Source organism: Molossus molossus, unplaced genomic scaffold (assembly GCF_014108415.1).
Source record: "Molossus molossus isolate mMolMol1 unplaced genomic scaffold, mMolMol1.p scaffold_m16_p_17, whole genome shotgun sequence".
NCBI classification, from domain to species: Eukaryota; Metazoa; Chordata; class Mammalia; order Chiroptera; family Molossidae; genus Molossus; species Molossus molossus.
In genome coordinates, this window is record NW_023425352.1 from 33,466,900 (window position 1) to 33,493,248 (window position 26,349).

A 26,349-nucleotide genomic window follows, 5' to 3' on the forward strand; every position below is an offset into this window, starting at 1 on the left:
CGTGGGTCATTACTGGGCTCTGATGCTTTTGTTTCATTGGGTTGGGCCCTCTGAAGGTGGTGCTGCTGCCCGAGCCGCTGCAAATGCACTCACAGGTGTGCAAAGAAAGGGTTTGCCACTGACCTGGGCTTCTGGGACCTTTCTGTCTGCCGGGAAGCATCTTGATGTTAATCCGAAATACCTCCAGAAGATTCACCAGGCTGTGGAGGTGAAGTCTGAGAGACCAGCATGGGAATCTTATACTCTGAGGTAATCTTTCTGAAACTAGGACTCCGAAGGTGCTAACGACTGCTCATATTTTTCTAATGTAATTTCCTATCCCTGTGCAGGTGTCTCCCTTTGTTCTGTTTAACTGTCTGTGAGGGCATCAAGTCAAAACAAAATCTTGTGTGTTCATGTTTCTGATATTTTTTAATATTTTAGGGCAAATTGCTTTGCAGTTCTAAAATGTTAGCAGCATGTAAGTAGAGAGGAACACACCACACTTTTTGTGATGTCCACATGTTTGTAGGGGTAATTTGGAGCTTGCCAAATGGGATTGGAGTTGTCTTTTGTTGATGTCAAACACTCAGAGGAAAAGTAAAAATTGTACCTAACTGGATTTTCTAAACATACAAAAGATAAACTTTTTTTTTTTTTTATGAAAATGCATGAACAGAGCACCCCCTCAGCTTGATATTTGAAAGGAAACTCACCTCCAGCAATTGTTAATGAAGACTTTCTCTGTATAGAAGAGAAATAAAAACAGTGTATTTTAAATATATATTTTTAGATCATTCTTTTCACATCTGATGGATACCAAAATAATTTTTTTTTTCTGTATTGAAAGTAACCTATTAGAATCAAATTAATTTTTAACAACGTTTCAAAGGAGTGTGAGTGAGTAATACTTAAACAGGCACAGGAAAGGTGACGGCATTATCATTCACTCTTTGCTCCCTCTAACACATTAACCGGTTAGTCTGCATTTCATTGCGGATGCTCAACAGAACCTCACTGGGTGGTGGTTGGAGTACTAAAGGCAGTTTCTCCCCATTTCCAGTTGTGTGTGTGTTTGCGTGTTTATCTTTCTATACACAATATGTTCTTTGATGAGTTTATAATTCTAGGTATGTCTTGCCCAGTGACTTTGGTCTGGTGAAGAGTTCACATATATGAAAATGGCAGCACTTGTAAAGCTACTCCAGTAACTCTCAAGCTTGAGACGCATAAGTGTCAGCGAGAGACAATGGTTTAAAATGCAGTTTCAAGGGCCCCCACCCCAGAGAGTCTGTCACTCAGTCTGGGGTGGTGTCCAGAAACCTACTTTTAGAAGAGCATCGGGTTGTTCTGATGTAGGTGATCAGTTTACTACCACACTGCTCTCAGCTAGTGCTTTGCAAATTGTAATGTGCGTGCTGATCACCTCAAGATCTTATTTAAATGCATATTCTCGTTCTGTAGGTCTGGGTGGGTCCTGTGGGACCGGAGATGATGCATATCAACTCCCTGATGCTCACGCAGCTGGCCCGCACACCACACTGCGTAGCCAGTGGATAGCTGACCGTAGTCTAGGCCCTGGAAAAATTACATTTAAAAAAAGTCTCTGCCTGAGCAGTGCATTTGTTGTTTGTGTGTTGATTTGGCAAGTGGCTGAGGTAAGGCAAGGCAGGACATGTAGAATTATTTATAAGTATCAATGAAAACATGCTCAGAAGTGTTTAGTGAGGACAAAGTAACTTGGAATTTACAGATATACTGAGGACAAAGTAACTTGGAATGATATTTTAAAACAAAAACAAAACAACCACAGAGAGAGAGAGAGAGAGAGAGAGAGAACCCTAATTTACTTTGGATAAATCACAGGCAATTATTCAAAGCTCATAATTAATATTGAATAAAATATAGTCTAAGGTAGTGTTGAAATAAATGTCGCCATGTATCTCGGTATCGCAAGTGGAAGTAGATTCCAGGCTCTTCCCCTTAATGCTGCTTACTTTCTACTTCCCTTTACATCAGCAATATAAAAACACGGAACACCTGAAAACTCAGTCCTTTCCAGGAAAAATTGTTGTTTACCGTTTTGGAAAATAATTTCTCAGTTTTCTGGATTCCCTTTGATCAACTTTCTTCTTCTTTCCCCCTCCTCCTCATCTTCCTCCTTTTCCTTTTTCTTTTAGTTTTTAGGTAAAAGTACCCTTAAATGAGGATATGTAAAGGTACTTGCAAAACTATTTTGAGTAGCAGGTTTGTTTTAAGAGTGAGTGCTTCATCTTCCCGCATGACAGCTGCGGGCGATGTTGTCTGTGGAACGGCTGTGTTTCTTCTGCTGTCTTATCACATACACTCTGGCAGCCCTGGACCCAGGAGACCTTCCACCAGGGTGAGGGGTGCCCTCACTGAACTCCCCACAGAGATTTTCTGGTTTGGCTGATGGGTTTAGATATTTCTCATTGACAGATTTAATGGTATCCCAGAGCAATGAATTTGAGAGCTACACTGATTCTGCCAACAATTTTAGAAAATCATTAATATCCCAAGATATCAACTTCTTCATACCTGGACTAACACCATGCTGTTAAATGTCCAGAATTAGAATCTGATTTTAGTGATGGATGAACAACGCTGAAGAGAAATGGGTTCTTTTATTTATTTATTTATTTATTTATTTACTTATTTACTTATTTATTTATTCAGATAGAGAGGGAGGAAGAGAGAGAGAGAAACATCGATGTGAGAGAGACACACATCGAGTGGTTGCCACCCACATGACCCAACCAGGGCTGGGGACAAACTGCAACCAGGGTACGTGCCCTTAGCGGGAACCAAACCTGGGCCTCTCTGGTCCATAGGCCGACGCTCTAACCGCTGAGCCAAACTGGCCAGCGCAAAATGGATTCTTTTAGATTGGAAGAAAGCTTAGGTTGCTTCTTCCAGTTGCAGTTGGGAATTACATGTCATGGAAAAAGGAAAAGCTTAGCCTCACCCTCTGGTATTCTGATGAAGAAGGTCTGGGGTGCCACTTTCCCATCTATAGTTTTATTTAACAAATTTTTTTAAATTGATTTTAGAGAGAGGAAAAAAGATGGAGAGAGAGACAGAAACATCAATGAGAGAGAACATCAACTGGCCGCCCCCTGCCTGCCCCCCACTGGGGATTTGGCCCACAACCTGGGCATGTGCCCTGACCAGGAATCAAACCAACGACCTCTTGGTGCATAGGTCAATGCTCAACCACTGAGCCACACTGGCCAGGCTCCCATCTATAATTTTAAAGAGGTTGTGAAGCTCTGGAGTAACCTCTGAAATATTTAAACATAACCCACTCATCTGTCAGGTGCCAGTCTCACATTTGGCCCGGACTAGTCACTCTGCATTTCCTAGGTGTAAAGAATGAGTCACTAAGTAAGAACAGGGCAGGGAATGTCCAGGCTTGCTCCGTTCCTGGTTCTGTACTGCCTTGATGCATCTACTTTTATTTAAACTTTTAGCAAAGTTTAACTTCCCACTTGGAGTGTGAGAAGTTCTTCTAGATTGGGCACACTGTCCTTTTTTTTAAAGCTGGAGGGGAGGAAAAAAATGCTTTTTTGCTTTACTCATCTGGGGTGCATTGGCTGGGGCCCTGTAAAATAGACTGACAACAGAAAGATTAGCAGCAGAAAAACAAACAGAATTTTATTAACACCTGCATCATGCATGCATACAGGATGAGTAACTCAACGAGTGCTTAGAACTTGGGCTCATATAGCATCTTAATAAAAGAACAATAAATTTTTAGTGGCAAGTTAAAGGAAACAGACTGAGTTTCTGGGAGTGGAAAATTATGGGAAGGCAAATATACAGGGAGCTAATGGATGATAACGGCTAATTGGTAAATTTTTTTAATTTTATAGATGGGGGCTTCTCTGGGCTAACAAGGGTAACTTTGTATTTCTGTTAAGAGGGAAGGGGGAACACCTTCACAAATGTATGTCCTGCTTTTAGCTAAATGAGGGCAGGGTACAGAGCTTTCCTTATATCAGCTTCTTCTCAGTTGTCTTCAGCTCAAAATAATCTCTATGCCGAGAGGCGTATTTTGGGTTGAATATTCTGCTACCCTTCAGAGCTTTGCATTGCTAATAGTTATAATGTACACATGAGTATATCATATATATGTATTATATACATGATGATAATATTTTTTAAATTGACATATAATTGATATAACATTAGTTTCAGGTATACAATGTAATGATTCAGTATTTGTATTTGTTGCAAAGTCATCACCACAAGTCCAGTTAACATCCATCACCATACATAGTTACAAATATTTTTTCTTATGACAAGAACTTTCAAGATCTGTTCTCTTAGCAGCTTTCAAAGAGGCAATACAGTGTTTTTCACCATAGTCACCGTGCTGTACATTACATTCCCCAGGATTTGCTCATTTTATAACTGAAAATTTATACCTTTGACCTCAGACAACCACCAATCTGTTTTCCATATTCATGTGCTCCAGTTTTTTGTGTTGTTTTGTTTGTTTGTTTTACATTTCACATATAGGTGAGATCATACAGTATTTATGTTTTTCTGTCTGACTTATTTCACTTAGCATAATGCCCTCAATGTCCAGCCATGTTGTCACAAATGGCAAGATTTCCTTCTTTTTAGGGCTGAATATTATTCCATTGTGTGTGTGTGCGTGCGTGTGTGTGTGTGTGCGCGTGTGTGTGCACTACATTTTTTCATCCATTCATTCACCAAAGGGCATTTATACTGTTTCCACCATGTTTTAAGAAGGAAGGAAAGAGTGAGGGAGCATCCCAGAGTGGGGCCGAACCTCTGCAGTAGAGGACATGTTTAGAGCCCAGTGAGAGAACCTAGCTTGGAGTAATCAACCCCAGCTTTGTAAGCTGGACTTATTTTTTATTTATTTACTTATTTATTTATTTATTTATTTGTTAATCCTCACCAAGGATATTTTTTCATTGATTTTTAGGTAGAGTGGAAGGGAGGGAGGGAGAGAGAGAAACATCAATGTGAGAGAGACACATAGATTTGTTGCTTCCGGCACAACCCTGACCAGGGCCAGGGATTGAGCCTGCAACCCAGTACGTGCCCTCGACTGCCAATGAAATCCGAGACCCTTTGGTCTGCAGGCTGACACTCTTCTAACCGCTGAGTCAAACCAGCCAAGGCTCTAAGCTGGACTTTTGAACAGGGCTGATTCATTTAAACCCTTAAACATATTTATGTTCATACTATTTGCAATATGTTTGTAAATTTACAAACATTTAATGAGGGTGTTATATACCTGGCCATGTTCTAAACACTTTATATGTATAAACACACTTCATACAACAATCATAAGTTGGTCACTGTTATTGTCCTTATTTTACAAATGAAAAGGAAAAAAAACAATGAGGCAAAGCTAGTTTAAGTAACTTATCCAGAGTTATGGAGCTAAAAAGTACTTACTGGATAGAGACCAGGGGCTGGGAGATGAGGCCTATGTTTATATATTCGGGGAAATTCTGCTTACATTATTGATGAACACGCTAGGTTCTTTTTCTACTTGCTATCTCAATAGGGGGATCATACTCCAAAAGAGAATTGGTCTTAACCACTCTGCTCTTCTTCTAGCATTCCTCTCCACCAGAATATATTATTGCTCTTTTCCCTTAGTGAAAAGAATGGGGTAAATTAAATACTGGTCCCAATGAGGTTCATTCTACTCCTAGTCTGCCGATGAGAAGTATTGAACTGTAAGGCTTTGCAAAAATTAGAGAAAAGGAAAATGTTTAAGAACTTAACTCAAAGACTTTAGCAATCTATACTTAGCAGACCTATACAATCTTCTGTAGATGCTTGACCCTATCATCTGGGGACACAGGCATTAAAAGAAATGTCTTGAAAATCGTATCATAATTCTGTATCCCTTTAAACCTGGGGAAGGTCTCATGATAAGGTCATCTATGAGCACAGGGATATACAACACACACAACATGTATATGCATGCATGCAACATATACACAACACACATGTACATGCACACACACACACACACACACACACCCTTAATATTTATCTTTTAGCGATGTATCTATTTTTCAGATGTTACTATAGAATAAAGGTACATAGTTCAAAGAAGAGAGGGATTGTTTAGAAATATACAGTGTCCAGAGAGCACCATTCAGGTTGAGCAGGGCTTACTGGGGGAACTGGTAAAGTTGAGAACTCCAGGAAGAGAGGACAGAGTTGTGACTAATGGGAAGGCTAATGGACTGGAGTGGAGGTCAGGAAAACCTAGATTTAGTTTTGATTTTGCCAGGAAGTCTTTGGGATTTGGGGGAAATCATTTAACCTCTCTGAGTTATAGGTTCCAATGGTTATAAAACAAGAGAGCTGGGTGAGAGCCTGTTCAGCACTTAACATGATGTCATTGCATGACACAGGAAAAGGACACTCATGATGACTGCAAAAAAGATCTCCTCCCCTCACAATCTCAACAGCTTTTTCTCTCTCTACTTTGTGTATTGAACATCTAGCAAATTTTTGGCATTCTATATTCAAAAAGAGCACCAGAGGGCTCCCCCACTCAACTGCTGTTTTAAGTCTTTTCTTGTGTACGTGATTTTACAAATTATACTGTGGCATTGAGTCATATTTCAAAAAAGAAATAACTTTAATGTAGAACAGAAACCAGGACTGATAATCTATAAACACTTATTCATTTAATCACACCACCCATTTATTTAATCAACAATATTTATTGATCTCATACTATATTCCAGGTATTCCTGGTATATAGTGATAAATAAAAGAAAGTAGAGGTCCCTGATCGCCTATAGCTACTAATATAAAAGTTAATATACAAATGAAAATAGTGTTTGCAAAAAAAAGAAAAATCCAAGAAACAACAGGATAAAGAGAAAGTATATAAGAGAGAGAGGGAGGGAAACATATATGTGTATAATTAGATTTGACCTGAAAGGCCCTTCTGTGAGTGACATTTGGGCTGAGCCCTGAGAAATGAAACTAGTCTTGATGAGCTTGGAGAAGGGTCCCAGGCAGAGCAGATGTATATACGAAGAATCGGAAGCATAAAAAGTTGGGCCTATAGTCCAAGGGGAACTCATCTGCTGGAGTAGCTCCTGAGAGTAGTTTCTTAGTTCTTAGAGACATGAGGACCATTTTTCACCCATCGGATTGACAAGAATCCAAAAGGTTGAGAACATACTCTGTGGGTGTGCGTCATAGGCCCTACGTACATTGCTGATGAGATCATGAAATGGTACAAACCTCGAGAACGGTGATTTTTAACATTTGTCATGATTACAAGTACATATCTCTTTTACCCCATCAATTCCAACACTGGGAATTTATACTAAAGGAAAACGAACAGATTTCCAGAATGTGTTATAATAACAAATATGGAAAATACCTAAATAATTATCAAAAAAACCCAGAAAGATGTTTTTTGTTTAAACAAATTAGGTTACCTGCATACCATGCAATATGATATAGTTATAAAGCAACATTAGGATTCACTTTGTGTGCAAAAATATATTGTGCTAGCTTTAAAAAGCAGTGTCAAAAATGCTGAGAGTATGCTATCATTTGAGATAAATGAGAATGGAGTAGGTAGAACTAAATATCCATATTTGCTTCTAATATCCCTGCTCACATGAAGAGGATCTGTAAACAAGACAGTCCTATGAGTGACAAGATAAGATAGGAGTAATGCCCAGGCTTTTTATCACATATCTTTTAAGCGTTTTAGAGTTGAAAACCGGTGGATGTAACACCTATTCAAACAATCTGCTATGGTCTGAATATTTGTGTTCCCCCAAATTCAAATGTTGAATCCTCACCCTTAGGTGATGGTATTAGGAGGTGGGGCCTTTGGGAGGTGATCAGGTCATAAGGGCAAAACCCCCATGAATGGAATTAGTGCCCTTATAACAGAGGCTCCAGGGAGGTGTCTCAACCCCTCAGCCATGTGAGGAACCATCAGAAAGACAGCTGTTTATGGAGCAGAAAGCCCTCACCAAACACAGAATCTGTGGGCACCATGCTTTTAGACTTCCCAGCCTCCAGAGCTGTGAGAAATAAATGCTGTTTATAAGCCAAAGAGAGAGAGAGAGAGAGAGATTGAGAGAAAGAGGGAAAGAAGGAAGGAAAGAAGAAGGAAGGAAGGAAGGAAGGAAGGAAGGAAGGAAGGAAGGAAGGAAGGAAGGAAGGAAGGAAGGAAGGAAGGAAGGAAGAGAGAGAGAGAGAGAGAGAGAGAGAGAGAGAGAAAGAAAGAAGAAAGAGAAGAAAGAAGAAGAAAGAAAGAAAGAAAGAAAGAAAGAAAGAAAGAAAGAAAGAAAGAAAGAAGAAATGCTGGGCGTATTGGACTAATTGAGTGGTATATGAAAGGTGTGCTGGTAAGAACAGTTTATCTTGGTGCAGGCATGAGAGGGTGCACTGTCCATACAAAATATCTGTTTTGATCGATTGAGTGTTTGGACCTCTCCTTGGTAGTTTGAAAACAGCCAGGGGGGAGTAGTTACACCACTGAAATTGACAAACACCACAAGGTTTTCTTTCTTTTCCTCCACCTTCTTGTGGAGAACAAGATGTTACCCACTTATAAGCACACCATGCTTCCTCTGGGCTTTGCACCACCTCTGTGGTGGTCTGAGGTAGTAAAAAGGTACGGGGCTTTTGATTTGCTAGATTTTACCAGCTAGAATCACTCTTCCTCAGCCCTTTCTTCTCACAACCAGAGGCAAAGGCTTTCTTGCCCTTTCCCGGTCTTCCTCACCATGACTCTCCGGTCTGAAGTGTGACGATGGGGCTTCTTTAGCTTCCTGGCACTGAAGACCACATCATCTCTCAAGCAGACCTTGTAGAAAGAATAAAAAACACAGACGGAATTAATAGAGCCCACTGATCAACTAACTTCTCTCCAGTGTCATCTGTTCCTCTTGTCTTTGCTCCCAGCATTCTGGAGCGTTCCATGTTCTTGCTTCGGGTCTTTGAACTTGCTTGTGGAGCATTCTGGAACGCTCTGAACTTGTTTGTGAGCCCTGTGCCTGGCTTTAACTCAGGCCAAATCATTATCAGCCCACAGGTCACCTGCTCAGTCCATCACTCAGTCTAAAGGGACTGTCCCAGCCCAGGCACTCTCTAGCACATACCTTTGTTTTATTTTTTTAAATTGCATTTATAATTACTCAAATTGGGCTTAATGTTCCCATTTCCTAGAGATTATGGTACCTGTGATTTTTGCCTGGTGGTTTTCAGAGACCCATTTCTCTTTGGCCAACCACCGGTCTGCATGCCCCCACTTCTCCTTCAGACCACTCTCCTCACTCCTGCCTTTGCGCTACCTGCTTCTCATGCTTCCACCCTTCAAATCTCACTGTGTACCCTTCAAAGCCCAGCACGTGGTTCACGTTTAAGAAACCTCCTTGGTGTCTCCTACGCAGCAGGAACTATACAGTACCTCGAGCTGCTCATTGGCCTTTAGTCATTGTCACTAGGTTAAATTAGTGTCTTTAACTAGATTACAGCCTTCCTGAAGTCAGACTTCCATAGTGATGAGCACCAAAACATGGATAAAAATCTCTCGTTGACTGACAGGCGGATCAGCTCTGACCTTGCTGGGGAGGTGAGCTTAGGGAAGGACTTGAAGCTTACAAAGTAGTAGCTCAGTGGTTCTCAACCCTGGCAGAGCATTAGGGCACTTTTTTTTCTTCCTTTTATTGATGTTAGAGAGAGGGGAAGGGAGAGGGAGCGAGAGATAGAAACATCGATGAGAGAGAACATCAATTGGCCGCCTCCTGCATGCCCCTCACTGGGGATTCGGCCCACAACCTGGGCAGGTGCCCTGACCAGGAATCAAACTGGCAGCCTCTTGGGGCATGGGTCGATGCTCAACCACTGAGCTACATTGGCCAGGCCATTAGGGCACTTTTAAAATACAGATCAGGTCCCATTACTTACCAACTGAATGAGAAGTCGGGTGTGGGGCATTCAGTTCCCTGAGTGACTCTGAGGCTCTGTGAGGGTTGAGAACCACCACAAGGGTGAAAGAAACAAGCCCTCATCATGAGAACAAAGCCATAATGAGACACTGCAACTCTTACACTCCTACTAGGTAAGGGGCAATTACAACTCTGGAAAGTTGGAATACTAGGAACAACTTTTTGGACACTTTAGTCTTCCCACAAAGGGGTCAAGAACTTGGTGCTAGAGCTCCACCCTGTCCCACCTTCCCAGACCCTAGATTCTAAGCAGTGTTTCTGGGTAGCACACGGGCTATCCGGCATGCTGACGATTCATTAAAATATTCTGGATACATTCTTTAACATAATCACATTTTGCACTGCTCCAAGTGAAATAGATATCACAGCTAGAAAAATGCTTGGCATGACTAATGACACCGGAATAGCTGAGCTGCTCGCCATTGTAGATGTTTCCCAAAGCAAAGCTTCCACCCTCCACCCCACTTCTCAGTATTGTTCCTCCTAAAGTGTAGGGGTTCCCTAATTCCCAGCCTAAGGAGGGAGCGTGTGGGACCCTGTCTGAGGCTCAGAGGACTTGATAAGTTATACATTAACCATCTCATTTAAAAGGTTCCATAACAATTTCTAAAAAGGACTTGTTGGTTTTTGAAGCAAAAATGATTCTGGTAAAGAGTCTTGTGCGCGCCCTGGCCAGTTAGAGCATCGGCCTGTGGTCCAGAGAGACCCGGGTTCGGTTCCCGCTAAGGGCATGTACCTCGGTTGCAGTTTGTCCCCGGCCCTGGTTGATTGTGCGGGTGGCAGCCACTCGATGTGTCCCTTTCACATCGATGTTTCTCTCTCTCTCTCTTCCTCTCTCCCTCCCACTCTATCTGAACAAAAAATGGAAAAGTGTCCTCGAGTGAGGATAAAAAACAACAACAACAACAAAAAAAAATAGAAAGAGTGTTGTGCACTAATGAAGCGTCTTCCCACAAAAGCAAAGAATTTTTTCTTCTTCTAAAACTTCAGAAACCTTAGGGAACAATAATGAACGCCTACTAGGTTGTATTTGATTTCATGATTAATGCCAAGCCTTTCTTCCTAAGGATTCATGTCTTCACTACTAAAATTATTTCTCTTTATTGATTTTTAGAGAGCGAGATAGAAACATCGGTGAGAGAGAACATCAGTTGGTCGCCTCCTGCATGTCCCCCACTGGGGATCCAGCCCACAACCTGGGCATGTGCCTTGACCGGGAATCAAACTGGCAACTTCTTGGTGCATGGGTCAACGCTCAATCACTGAGCCATAACAGCTAGGCGATTTTTTAGTAAATTTTTTCTGTCAGACAAAAGAGACACAAGGATTTTCTTTTTGAAGTTTGTCTTTGGCCCACTTAGCCTTTATGTGGCATGAAGGAAGCTCCCAGCAGTGACTGGGTTAGGAGAGAGAGCCGCAGTAAGGCGAAAAGCAAGGCTGAGGCACGTTACTTCTCTCCAATCTCGCCCTCGCCGACGTAGCCCATCCTCCTTGGTGTCTCCCCTGAAACCTCACGGTGATCTGTATTTGAGTCTACTTATTCTTTGTTCACCATTGCCGTTTTTTGACGGTGGCTCAAAACCTGACTTGACGTCTTTGCTTAAGCCCTCCACCTTCTCACATCTGTCCACCATACTCCAGGACACACTGCCGCCTTCTTTGATACTCTAGCACAGTTTCTCTTTTCTTTCTTTCTTTCCCCTGGGGTCATCATTAGTGACCTCCATATCCATAAGCCTTCACGTCCCTTTCTTGACCTCTGTCTTGACTCCAGAGCAGCCACCCAACAAGGCCACTCCTGACTTCTCATTCTGAACAAAGTTCTGTCTGCAACACTTAGATTTTGGTAGCTCTGCCTCCTACCATAACTTCTTAACTGGGCACAGTGCCCACTCAGTCACACGTACTAACACTGCTCCAATCCACCCTCTGTGTCTATCTGCTTGCCTCTCTCTTTTTTATCAAGTCCAGGAGTCTCTCCCTGGTTCACATATATTGGCCAAGCAATTTTATATTTTTATTCATCTCATGTAGACACTTTCATGATGACCGTCCCCAATATCCCTCACCACGCTAAAGAGTGTCTTCCCCACTTGTCACAATTTCCTCTGCTGTGTCATCAACCCATTCATCGATGTCACCATAATTGCTGTTTACAGAGTGACCTGTGTATTTATTTATGATACATATGAGCATAAAGCATGAAGATGAAACTTCACACTTCCTGGCAAAACTATGAGCCAATGTAAATTTCTCTCTGCTTCAAATCTCTGGCCTCCTTCCTGGCTTTGGCCTTGGATCCAGAGTTGCCGTTCTGTTTCGTAAGGCACGTGCATCCATTTGGGTTCTCCTGCCTGTCACCTCTTCACTCTCTTCGAGCAATTATCTACTCCTTCATAAGCACCCTGCCCATCGTCACCAGCTCCTCGTGTTTTAATAATTATTGGTGTGGCTAACATTAATTGAGGGTTTCTTGTGAGTCACATCTGAGCTCAGTGCTTCATCTACACAGTCACCTTTAATACTTTCTGTAACCTAAAAAAAGAAGACATGATTATTACATGGAGAAAGAAACTGACCACAGAGTTTAAGTAAGTTGTCTAAATAACTGTTACCTGGTAGAGCTGAGATTGGGACTCAGAAATGTGCTTCCAGAGCCTGTACTTACACCACCGGACGGTACCACTTTGCCTGCAAACAGGCGGAACGTTGGCCACACTCAGCTGCTCTCGTCCGGGTACGTCCGAGCTCCCTTTTAGTGATTCCTGCAAATTTACCACAAATTCTTCGCCAGTCACATCCTTTAATTCTTCATAGACCATGTACTTGGGCTCTTGTATTCTGCTTTCTGTCCCATCACTCTATAAAAATTGATCTTTGAAAGGTCATTAATGATCGAATCTAGCCATCGTTTCTTATGCTTCATTCTCTCGACTCTGCCTCCCTTCTTGAAATGATTTCATCTAGGCCATATATTTTTCTGGTTTCTCTTACAACCGCTCTGACCACCACTTCTTTACCTCTTGGCAGATATTGCTAATTCTAGGTCAATCTGGAGAAGGAATCTGGATATATAACTAAGAAGGCTTGGATACCAGCAGGCCAGGGCAGAAGAAGACTGATCAGTCTCCTGAGACTGTAAGCTGTAGCTTAATTTTGGATGCAAGTGCAACCCAAAAAGTCTCAGACACAAAGCCTTGTAGCCAGAAGACATTCTGAAGGCCGTTTTTAAATTGTCTGACGGAATTAGAGGCAGAATGTATGCATTCTGGAGTCCTTCCTCTTGACGCGCTTCCTGGCATTGTCAGCTGTGATCTGTGTGACTTTGCAGGGAAGACAACCTCCGTCAGTTTCACCTGCACAAAAGGGGTGTAATGTATTATAGGACTACTTAGCCATAGGGCTGCTGTGAGGGTTAAACAAAGTAAATGAGGTGCTCAATAAAAGCTCATTATAACTTATTCATTTACTGATTTACTCATCAAATAAATATTGAATTCTCACTTTTTGTCAGGCATCTGCTGGGTGCTGATCCCATGTCTGTACAAATATAGACACAACATCGGCTCTTATGGAGTTTACAGTCTAGTTGGGGAGATAGCTGTTAATAACATACATCTTTGTTTACTTAGGTCAAGGATACACACGGATAGGGAGTGATGGGAGAGGGTGTTGGAAAGGCAGGATTTGGGAGGTTTGAAGGGTTGCGTGTGCCAGCATGGGGACAACCACAACTTGGGTTTCCTGTCTTTCTCTTGTCAGTGAGCTGCCCCCTAGTGGAGATTGAGAATTTGTAACAGCATAGAATCTTTTCAGCGGTTTTTACAATTTAATCAACAAATCTCTTGTATGTCTAACTGAGCCAGGCATATACTTTACTTTTCACAAAGAGAAACTCTGTGTCTAGGATACAGAAAGGCTAGGAAATACTGAAAGATAAGATGATGTTAATCTTTTAAGTAATATCGCTCAATGGGTTTGAGAAAGCACTGAGAGACATCGAGTGACTGCAGGAAAACTATCCACATTTTTCTTTTCTTGTTTTACTTAAGTCTCAGTAAAGATGCTGAGGAGTCCAAGCAGAGAGGACTTTACTTGGGGTCTATGGGAATGTGGAACCAGTGTTGTCAAATCTTTTCATTTTGGGGGAGGTGGGCACAGTTAGTACATTTGTGTGTGCCAAGCACTTTAGGAAATCTTACGAGGTTCCTTAGAGACTCAACGTTTGCTCTAGACTTAACACTGAGCATTACTGGAACCAAAAATCTCATCGACAAAGTAATATATTATGATTTTGAAACACCTGAATTTTAAGTTACTGGGTAATGATTTTTTTTTTTCTTTTTGTGGATTAATTATATTTACAAATTTGCTTTTTTTTCTCTCTCTCCCCAGCCCATCTGTCAGGCAGCCTATCAGAATGACTTTGGTCAAGTGTGGCGCTGGGTGAGGGAGGACAGCAAGTACATCAACGTTCAAGATGGCTTCAATGGAGACACCCCCCTGATCTGCGCCTGCCGGCGAGGGCACCTCAAGATCGTTTCCTTCCTTCTAAGAAGAAATGCTGATGTGAACCTCAGAAACCAGGTGAGGCGTGACACAGGAGTGGAGGAAGTACTTGACGATGATAATTCCTTTCTCCCAGCATCGATGGAAGCAGTGTCATAGTCTCATGCTTCTAGCTCCTGCTACCGACATTTTATTTATTTATACTTTTGCTTTACTTTAGAGAGACTGACACATGCAGAGGACATTTTATTAGGATAGAAAGCAAAATAAAATATTGTTCAATCAGCAGGCATATTTTGTGGTTAATTATGTCCTGAATTTTTTTTTATTTAATTTTTTAATTCTTTTATTTTTCAATTACAGTTTACCCTCAATATTATTCTTTTTTTTTAATTGATTTTAGAGAGAAAGGGAGAAGGAGAGAGAGACACTGATGAACGAGAACATCGATGGGCCACCCCCCGCGTGCCCCCCAGTGGGGGTCAGGCCCATAGCCCAGGCATGTGCTCTGACTGGGAATTGAACCAGCGACCTCCTGGTACATGGGTCAACACTCAGCCACTGAGCCACACCAGCCAGGCCCAGTATTATTCTTTATTAGTTTCACATGTATAGCAAAATGGTTAGAAAATCATGTACTTTACAGAATGGTCACCTTGATGCTTCAAGTACCCACCTGATCCCATACATAATTATCACACTATTACTGACTATATTCCCCTGTGACGAATCACACATCTTTTAAAAGGAGACAAATATCACAAAAATCAAGAAAAATAACATTAGTTATTAATTAACTATCTGTATTTTTAAATTTATCTTTATTATTGAAAGGAATACAGAAGTCCCCACTTTCTTCCCCCATTGACCCCCCTCCATCCTGCTCCCCCCTCCCCCACCTCTCCCACCCCTGGCCTTCACCTGTCTGTGTCCATGGGTTAGGCGTATCGAATATAGGTTATTTGGTTAATCTCTTCCCACCCCCACTTCCCTCTGAGATCCATCAGTCTGTTCCATGCTTCTGTGTCTGTGGATCTAGGTCCTTGAACTGAAAAGGAAAAGAATGGTTCACTCAATTGACTGGACGGAGCTTCCTGTCTTTTCTTTCTCCTCCCCATGTTTTTCCTTGCCACTCACTCTCTTCTCTCCCAGCTCCTCCTCCTCACTATTTAAAAAAAAATTTTTTTTTTCTTTATTGATTTTAGAGGGAGAGGAAATGAGAGGGAGAGAGAGACAGAAACATCAGTGAGAGAGAACATTGAGTGACCGCCTCCTGCATGCCCCCACTGGGGATCAGGCCCACAACCTGGGCATGTGCCCTGACCAGGAATCAAACTGGCGACCTCTTGATGCATGGGTGGATGCTCAATCACTGAGCCACACCGGCCGGGACCTCCTCCTCACTATTACAGAACTGATCAGAAAGTTTTCCTGGAAAAAAAATATTGACCTGCTGGTGCTGTTTCATCAATTAGGTTTTTGCCTTCTATGTCCATGTAATGATCTCCAGAAGATTCTGTAGTTTGCTAAGAGAATAAAAGAATGCTAGGGAAAGGTTTGCCAAGGACAGATAAGCTCATGAACCAGAGGTTACTTGAAGCCACATGGAAAGGCATCAGAGATTCGGTATTAGCTGACATGGAGGTTTTGGGGAAGGCAGAGCAGAATGCTGTCTATTTCTGAGCATCCTTTCAGAACCCCTTTGGAATGTCCAGTGTCTGCATCCCAGTGAAAGCAACCTTTAAAGAACACTGAGTAAACAGAAAAAGTTATCATCTGTAATAATCATGGGTGCCCTACATCACTCGCGTACATTCAACGAGGAAAAACAGCCTGTAGGGCCCCACCTGCAAGTCAGTTTAAAGACCAGCTATTTGGAATGATAATGGATTATCAGAAAAATAAATCATTACTGGACTTTCTTGTTTGTGCTTACGGTTTGTTTGTTGGATTGAGTTTCAAAGCAAGTCATGCCTGTGCGGGCTCTAACAGATCTGCAGCTTAGCAGAGTATGATGACCTCCCAGCTGAAGAACCAGGTGTGCGGAGCTGCGGTGAGAGGGGGTGGCAACAGCAGGTGTCCAGGGGCCCACATCCTCTCTCAAGAGACTTAGTTTTAGGAAGCTGAGCGAGGAAGATGTTTGCCAGTTCAGGGACAGGGCTGAGGGGGTCACCTTTGTTTTGAGGGAACCTGAGCCAGCCTTATAAATATTGTGGGAAGAACTTTAGTGGATGCCTTAGATTAATAGAGATTTTATCAGAATAAGTGTTTGGTTTGCATTTTCTATTTTTAAAATATTTAAATGTTAATTAATTAATTAATTTATTTTATCCTCACCCGAGGACATTGTTCAATATTTTGTTAAGATAGAGTGGGAGGGAGAGAGAGCAATAGAAACATTGATGTGAAAGGGACACATCGAGTGGTTGCCACCCACATGACCCAACCAGGACCGGGGACACCCTGCAACCGAAGCACATGCCCTTAGCGGGAACCGAACTCGGGTCTCTCTGGACCACAGGCTGACGCTCTAACCACTAAGCCAAACCGGCCAGGGCATAAATGTTTTTAATTTTTATTTTTTTAATTTTTTAACTCATTTATTTATTTATTTTTGTTACAGATGTTTCTCCTTTTCCCCCACTGATTCTCCCTCTCCCTCCCCCTTCCCGCCCTGTCCCCAGCTTTGCTGTCCATGTCCACTGTTCATGCATACATGCATATAAGTTCTGTGGTTTATCTCTCTCCCACCACCCCCTGTTCTGGGGATTGTCAGTCTGTACCCCACTTCCACGTCTCTGGGACTACCCCATTCCTCAGACTGTTATGTTCATTATATTCCACAAATAAGTGAGATCATATGATACTTGTCTTTCTCTGTTTGGCTTGTTTCGCTTAGGATAATACTTTCCAGGTCCCTCCATGTCGTCTCAAAGGATAAGAGATCTTTCTTTCTTACAGCTGCGTAGTACTCCATTGTGTATATGTACCACTGCTTTTTTATCCATTCGTCTGCTGATGGACATTTGGGCTGTTTCCAGATCTTAGCTATTGTAAATAGTGCTGCTACGAACATGGGGGTACATATATTCTTTCTGATTGTCGTTTCAGGCTTCTTAGGGTATATTCCTAGAAGTGGGATCACTGGGTCAAGTAGAAGTTCAATTTTTAATTTTCTGAGGTAACACCATATTGTTTTCCATAGTGGCTGCACCAGTCTGCATTCCCGCAGTGGTGCCTACAATTAAATGTTTTTAAAACGTTTCATCTTCTTTGTTTTTCCCTAAAAACCAATGATTTTTTTACATTAATAACAACCCACTGCTTTCTCATTTCTTAACTATATTTATGAATTATTTTCAGAAGTACTAAACGAAAGCCCTAAAATCAAACAAAAAATTCTGCTGGTGATTTAAATTCACATGTTTAATAGAGAACACTGATTCTATGAAAAGCAAATTAAAATATAAAGATAGATATAGATATGGATGAAGATATAGATGTATTTTGGTCTGTCAAATTGACCAGGCTTAGAAACAAAAATCAAGTATTGATCAGGAAGGAAGTTTAAATCATTATTATTTTACTGGAGCATGATTCAGTAGTACCATATGAAGAGCATGAACACCTTTTATGCCAGGAATTATATTTTTAGAAACTTATGCTAGAGACAAATTTAGAAATGTTGGCAAATCTTTGTGAATGAGGATGTTCAAACAGTCTTATTTTTATACAAATCAAAAGTTAAAAACTCAAATGCCCAACAGGTAGGGCTTAGCTAAATAAATTCGAATAGTTCTGTTCAATAAAAAGCCATACAGCCTTTACAGTCATATGTTTAAAAACATTAACTGGCATGGAAAGATACATATATTCTAAATGTTAATTGAAAGAAGTGTACATAATTTTGCAGATGCAGTATGAACCTACATTTAAAAATTCTACATATACGCATTTTTGAAAATTGAAAGGAAAGATAGGAAAATGTCAACAATGAACTCTGGGCTGTTTGATACTGGGTGATTTTATTTACTTATTTATTTAATTTATTAATTTTTGTTGCAGATGTTTCTCTTTTTTCCCCCATTGACACCCTACTCCCAATCCGGCCGCCCCCCGCCCCCACCAGCATTATTGTCTATGTCCTTGTCTACGCATACGTGTATATAAGTTCTGTGGTTTATCTCTACCCTGCCCCCCATATCCACCTCTTCCGAGGTTTGTCAGTCTGCACCCCGCTTCCATGTCTGTGGGTCTGTTTTGTTCCTCAGCTTGTTTTGTTCATTATATTCTACAAATAACTGAAATCATGTGATATTTCTCTTTCTCTGATTGGCTTGTTTCACTTACGATAATACTCTCCATTTTCCTCCATGCTATCTCAAAGGATAAGAAATCTTTCTTTCTTACAGTTGCATAGTATTCCATTGTGTACACGTACCACAGCTTCATTATCCACTCATCTATTGATGGACACTTGAATGATTTAAAATTCATTTATTATGATCATCTTGCCTAGTTCACAAATGAAGGAGTTCTGAGGATCATGAAAGTGAGACCCACATACTAAAGACAACGAAGAGCAGCTGCAAACAGCTGATCTTCATTGCATTCCCACGATCATGCCTGAAGCTTTGCAAACGAGCTCAGGCGCTCCTACGCTGCAAACGGGGAGCCTGGAGGAGCAGTTGCAGGCACTGACCTTTCTGGGAACATTCTTACTAAGAATAGTACGTGAACAGACAAGGGACTGTGTTATTCAGATAAAGGGTTCAAGGAAAGAATAAGGAACAAAGTCCAATAAAGCTGCTAAGTAAGCAGGGCAGGTTGCCAAACTTTTGCCTTTAAAAATAAACTGCTGCAAGCACTCGGGGCTGCAGCCATGTCCTGTCTGTGTGTGTCTTGTCTTCTGTGTGTCTTGTGTTCTGTGTTCATTCCCTTCTTCTCATTATAAAGGAATCGCAACAACAGAACTTTTACAGAGAACATATATACCTTTATATCAGAAAATCAAAAGTCTTATTTAAGAACAGTGCCTCTCCCAAGTGGAAGTTAGCCTCTCTTTCTCTCTGGCTTTCCCTCTCTGCTCATTGAGCTGGTTGACATTACAATACGCCCTGTTCCGTGGGCGTGTTCCCATCTCCCTTGGTTGATTATTAGGGCCTGAGGCTTTATATTCCTCACAATCCCTAGAAACTTAAATTTGTCACCTGATAAATATTTATGTACTTAAAGAATTAAATTGAGTTATTTCCATTCTTCTAGCACTGCCTGTATTCATGTAGAAACCTAGAAAAATTGCCATGAGTTCAACATTTTTTTATGAACAAACCACAAAATGAATAACTGTATAACATGGGTGATTAAGGGATAACTATACATTTTCATACTGAATTAAATCCTACGTCTATATCTCAATGTATTTTTTCCCCCAAAACTAAAACGAGTGTGAGAATTCATCTCTGGATGATTTGTGAAATGTACATTTCACCTGTTAGCTTTCTGCGGCCCTGCCCCAGCCTTTTCTGGAAGACTGTGCTCTGTTCAACATTCTAATCAACAGAAACCTGGATTTATTCCTCAGACGCACTCCACAGAAAAAGGGTGGCATGGGTATCATAAAAATAAAGGACAAACAATCTGAAAATGTGAAATTTGAAGTGAAATATTTTATTCACAAAGAGTTGTTTTTTTTAATTTTTAGAAGGAGAGAACCTGCTTGCATTATGCAGTGAAGAAAAAATTTACCTTCTTTGATTATCTGCTCATTATCCTCTTAATGCCTGTCCTGCTTATTGGATATTTCCTCATGGTGAGTACATTTGTGAGATCAAAGGATCAATGAGTAGATCAATAGCATAATTCACTAAGATTTGCTGGGCCAGTGAGATGTGAAGAAATAGTAACAAAATGAGCTCTTGGTTTGTAGCCTATAAAAGAAATTTCCAATATACATTCGATGCTGTAATTAAGGAAAACAAGAAGAAAGGTCACTAAATAAATTAATCAATGGTAAAAGCATCTGTACAATGTTTATTTAGAAAAATAAATTAATCCTGCTGAAGAATCATCTTAAGGAAGCACATAAATCCTGAATATTAAAAATAAAATTTTTCCTCCTACTGTTTCTTTTATCCTTGTCCTATAAGAGGAGTTTGTCTTTGTATATACTTGTACGTTGTTATTCACAATCAGAAACTGGTTGTGAGTAAGAAAAACAGATCCCAAGAGCCTTGCAGCTAGTAGCTGACAAACACAGAAGACCTTGTAGGGAATGTGAGCCCACCTTTCACCTTGATGAATTTGTTCATGCTTGAATGAGTCTTTGGCCTGCAGTGATGCTCTTGAGTGCATAAAGATGCAGTTGGTGTAGGAATGCTGTCATATGACGAGTAGAAGATGAAGCTTGAGTTTTGCTCTTTCTCAAAATGACAACTTTGCACTGACTCATTCACCATCCAGTTTTCATGTAGACAGTTCCACCTTTGAAAGATGACTCAACAGATGTGTCATTTACTTCAGTTAAATGACCAGTCTCTCTCTTCCCTTTGTAGCTAATAGACCAAGTGTGTTAGTTATTCCTGTTAACACAAGCTCCAGAACGAAGTCGACCAGTCAGAAATGCTATTACCACCTTGGGTATTTAAATGTACAGAATTTGAGGAACAGTAATTAAACATAATGATGTTGATTTTGGTGCTTGGATTTATGGGAGAGAGGAAACTATAATTCACCGATAAACACATAATCTGCTTATATCCTTGAAAAGTTCTGGAAAATTAGTTGTATATTTAGTACATAGCACCCGAATATTTTTAGTTTGGGGGCTAGGGAAATATGTCATTCATTTCCAAACTTTTTAGAATTATGAAAAAAAATTTCAGCTGTGATTAGCAAGGTTTATTCAGAATTTGATGCACAATTTAACTTTCTAAGGCAGTCCAATGTTTAAAAGCTGGAGGCCTGGGCAAAATTATTAATTCTAATAAATTAGCTGCCTCTGATTGCACATGTACCCTATTTATTAATGGGACCTGAAATGCTTAATTGGTGATGCATAAGGAATGAGTGACATAAGAAGAAATTACAGGTAAAGGGACCAGAAAGGACTGTATTACTTCAGAGAGGGAGAGGAGGAGAAAGTCCATTTGGACGTTGACACAGATAGAAGTTCAAAGGCAGAAGACCACTGGATGGAGCTTCCTTGTGATAAAGGGGCTGTTCTCCAGGACATACCCCCTGCCAGGACATGTCCCCCGAGCAGGAAGAGCTGTGCTCCCTCAAGCAGTGGGGTGTTGGGCGGGATGCTCAATCTGTCATGTGGTCAGAATCTTGGGACTAGCCAGGAAAAGTGGATTTCCGAGGAACCTAGTTAGTTTCATCCTTTTGTTCAATCATTCAACACAAACTTCATATGGATTGTGCTGGGTGTTAGGGATGAATGATGAACCCAGCAGGTGTAGTCCTTGCCCTCCTGAGAGTTAGAGGGCAGTAAAAGTGACTCAGTAATCAAATAATGGCAGAAACATAAAAATTACCATGAGGTCGGTAGTACAGAGAGGTGATCAGTGTGATGAGAGCCCAGAGGAGACGGATTTTACATGACCAATTAGGCCATAAAAAACTTCTCGGAGGAAGAAGGAGGAGCTTGGACAGAAATAGTAAAGATGTTTTTTAATAATATTTTATTTATTGGTTACAGGAATATTTAAGATTAATTTACCAGGCAAAGAAAGGAGGGAGAAGGCTTCTAGACAAAAGGAATATGTAGTGCAACTATTCTATGATACTAGGGAGCCTAGTGGGAATGAAAGACTAACCAAAGGCCAGTGTGGCTAGACCAAGGTGAGCCGTGGGTGGAGAGGAAGCCAGGTAGGGACATAAGTGGAGGCCAAAACACACGGGCCTTTGAGGGCCAGGCCAAAGATTATGCTTTGCCCTCAGAGCACTGGGATATCATTGGAGGGTTCTGAGCCAGGAAGGGAGACAGGCATTGGAGTTGGTAGGTCTTAGAATTTCCATTTCTAAATTCCCAGGTTGCGATGATAATCCAGGCCCACTCTGAGAACACTGGCTTGACATAATTGATATCGGAAGGGGGTGTGGAGGTGGAGGACATTTTTTAAAAGGTGCATGAACACAGAGGGGTATTGGGATTAAAATGAAGCCTATTGATTGGAGTAGTCGGGACAGCAGATGAAGAAAATGTTTGGAAACAACCCTCATGTACTTGCCATTTGTAATAGGTGTCCAAGACAAAGCAGAATGAGGCTCTGGTCCGAATGCTTCTAGATGCTGGTGTGGATGTTAATGCCGCAGACTGTGTAAGTTGGTATTTTTAGTCATTTTCAAATAATATTCAAAGTGGTATTTGTAGGTAGTATACTTGTCATCTATAAAGTTGACTTATTTTTTTAGACACTTTTGCATTTCTTTTTTCCCTTTTCTTCTTTTACTGCCAATTAGGTGACCTTGAGGCTGTTTATGCACTGCCACTAAACTCGTGGGAATAAAATCTTTATTGAACATAGAACTGTGTTTTTTTTTTTTTAAACTGCTCTACCACCGGTGAGAAGTCAAGGAAGATAAAGGCTCTGATAAAATTCCTCCTTGGTAGTTAAGAAGCTGGAGTCAGAATACCTACATGTAAACCTGGCTTGCCACTTTTTCCCTATGTGCCTTTTGGCAAGGTATAAATGTATGCGACTTTCAGTTTCCTCCTCTATACCAGGATATCAATAACTTACAGGGCTGACTCACGCAAAGCACTTAGCAGAGTGCCTGGCACATGGTAAGTACTCAATGAATGGTAGCAGCTGCTGCTGCAGCCAGGATCCCAACCAGCAGAGAGAGTCCCCATCTGTAAACTAAAGAAAAATAAGGACAAGGGTCAAGGAAAAATCCAAATGATGTAAGAGCAGTGGTAATAATAGGAGCAGCCTCAGCTAACTTCTCCCTGTTTATAAATGTAAGGTTTTGTTTTCACCTTTTACATCCGCACCCTTGAACTCATCTTCTTCCCTTACATGAGCATAAGGAGGTTAAAAGTTTATTTGTAAGGAGTTTTATTTGCTTATATTGACTGAATGACATTTTTGATTTCTAGTTCTTTCCTGAAAGAGTAGGCCAATCAAAACTTGATTCCAGAAAATCAAACCAATATTTTGTTTGTGATCCTTAATCTATGTTGTATACATTGGCGTGTATATTACCATTCCATGTTCTGTGATAGAGAAAATTCCCTGTCTCTGTTTCTATTGATTAGTTACATCATTTTAGTTTGGGTTATAGAGAGAGAGAGTTTATGAAATGTGTGCTTTTTCTTTTATTCCAAATATAATTTTGGATTAATTTGGATAGACTACTACTATGAATTATTATTTTCTTAGATAACTTGGAAATATATTAAGATGTCATTAAAAATTAAGTAAAAGGTAATTCAAAATGTTTAAAACTTTGCTTGTGAACAAAAATTTCTCTAGGATATTTTTCTAGTTATCTGTGTCACTCTCCAGCTGTAGGTAATTACATTCCTGTGCATGCTCATACATATATACATACAGGTACATATTTTTACCACCATTTTCCAAAGACTACCTGTCTATAAAGGCCCACTTTCCAACTCTAAGAAAGGCAGTGTATTATATTTTTTAGATTCTATTTCACATGGAAAAATTCAGAGCCATATCCTCCATTCATATGACTTAATAAACATAATATGAGATTACAGCATTATTTTCTATGATCTTAGAGGAGTTTCTCGGGGGAAAGAGCCAGAGTTAATCTTGATAGTCCAGAATATTATTTCTTCACTTACAAAAACCATGGCTGTTTGGCTTTGAAAAGCAAAAATTTTAGCACAAATGCCCCCGCTATAAATTTCTTTTCGCTTGTAGTTAGCGTTTTAAATTAGTACCAGCAGAGTGGATCCACTGTTTTATAATACATCATATAAATGACAACAAACCAAGCGTGGGAGACTTCTATGTCACACTGCACTGGTCTCATAGGTGTGCCGCGAAAATATGAGCACCAGCCACCTTCTTCAGACTGTGGGATTTTTGATCAAGAACCGGAGAGGATGATACCTGCAAAATGGCCCACGTGGAGGCTCTGAGGGAAAGGATGGTAACACGAGCAAGGTGCTGACTGGCCACACACACAGAATTCTACAAAGAAACCTTGGGATAGATAGGTCAGCATCAGCTTTTTATAAGTTGCATTTTTCTTAGTTTGGAATAGATGATAAGAAAGGAAGATATTAATGACATAGAACATTAATAATGCACATGTTGAGGCAGAAGGGACTTTAAGAACAAGCAATATAGTTGCACATCAATGGCTGCAGACTGCTTTGCTTGGTTGTGCACTACAATATGTGAAGGGCGCTTGCTGAGACGCCTCATGCTACAGTCTGTGGAGTCTGTGGAGTCTGGTGGGTGAGCCACAGTGTCCGTCCTCTGTGTTTCAGTATGGCTGCACCGCGTTACACTACGCCTGCGAAATGAAAAACCAGACTCTGATTCCTCTGCTCCTTGAGGTCCATGCAGACCCCACGATAAGAAATAAGGTAAGAATCTGTGGACCATGGCCTGAGGCACCAACGTGATCTTCTAACTTTGGCAGTGCGTTGAATTGCCTCTGCTGTAAACAGCAAAATGAATCATCCTCATTAAAGAATTAAGTTATCCTATTACTGTTAGGACTTAATAACTTTTAAAGCCTTTGCCAAACCTGAGAGTCAATCAGTCTAAACAGTTTACTGGTCCCTTTGCACGGACATTTGATTCTATTATAGATAAATAACTTTTCATTTCTTTTCTCTCCAGCATGGTGAGAGTTCCCTGGATATTGCACGGAGATTAAAATTTTCCCAGATTGAATTAATGCTAAGGAAAGCATCATAATCCTTGTGGCCTCGGATGCAGAAATAGAAAAAGTTAAAGGACGGGATTCTGTGTGCATCTTGGATTATTGGTCTGTGGGCCACTCAACTGGATGCTGCCATTTTATGGGGATAAGGATTCCTGCCATGGGTAATGTTTTTGAAGAGCTCTGTGGTCATGTTGTTGCTCCATGAAGCTCCCCATGGCCCTAATCCTTCTAGGGGAAACACTAAAGCTGTTGGATTCTCCACTCCAGTCAAAAGGGCGATGCTTCAAACTCAGTCTCTCCCAAAGAAGACCAGCTGCCTGCTCTTACAAGAGGCTCCTGTCCGTATCACGCCCCAGGAGACACTGCCGCTCTCAGGCGCCTTTAAGTAGCAAGGAGAATGGGAGCACGTACATTTGCATAGCACGGCGTGTGTATGTGTTTGGTTGCAAGATGCACGTGTAAATGTTCCTTTGTCAAAACAACTTCAACAAAAGCATCTACCAATTGTCAGCAGTGACAGCTTTACATCACAGATATGGACAAGTGCTGAAATCAAGTTTTCTTTTTTCTTTCTGGAGAACCAGTTACCAGCACACTGCTAAACATTTGCTGTCAGTTTACAAAAATAAAAGCCATCTTGATTTTGAACTAGAACTATCAAGATGTTTGTTTAAAAATGTCTTTGATTCTCTTGAGAATATAAGGCAGCTGCTGAACTTATTAGTTCTGTTTATTTTTATTGAAAAAATATAAGAGAGCTATATGATGAGGTAGTATCTGGATTATACTTTTATTACTTTTTTAAAATCTTTATTGTTGAATGTATTACAGATGTTTCTCATTTTCCCCCCATTGACCCCCTCCTCCCCACCCCCGACCCCCTCCTGCCTTTCCCCACACTGTTGTCTGTGTCCATTGGTTATGCATATATGCATGTAAGTTCTTTGATTTATTTTGTCCCACCCCCCCAACC

General features: G+C 40.8%; 1 protein-coding gene across 1 annotated transcript; it reads left to right on the plus strand.

The window, feature by feature from the left end:
• ANKRD22 (ankyrin repeat domain 22) lies at positions 1 to 25,997 on the plus strand. Its single transcript, XM_036265587.1, has 6 exons — positions 1 to 249; positions 14,388 to 14,579; positions 20,206 to 20,313; positions 22,748 to 22,825; positions 24,973 to 25,071; positions 25,331 to 25,997. The coding sequence occupies exons 1-6, from the start codon at positions 229 to 231 to the stop codon at positions 25,406 to 25,408; spliced, it is 576 nt and encodes a 191-aa protein (XP_036121480.1). The 5' UTR covers positions 1 to 228; the 3' UTR covers positions 25,409 to 25,997.
• Positions 25,998 to 26,349: the final 352 nt, after the last annotated feature.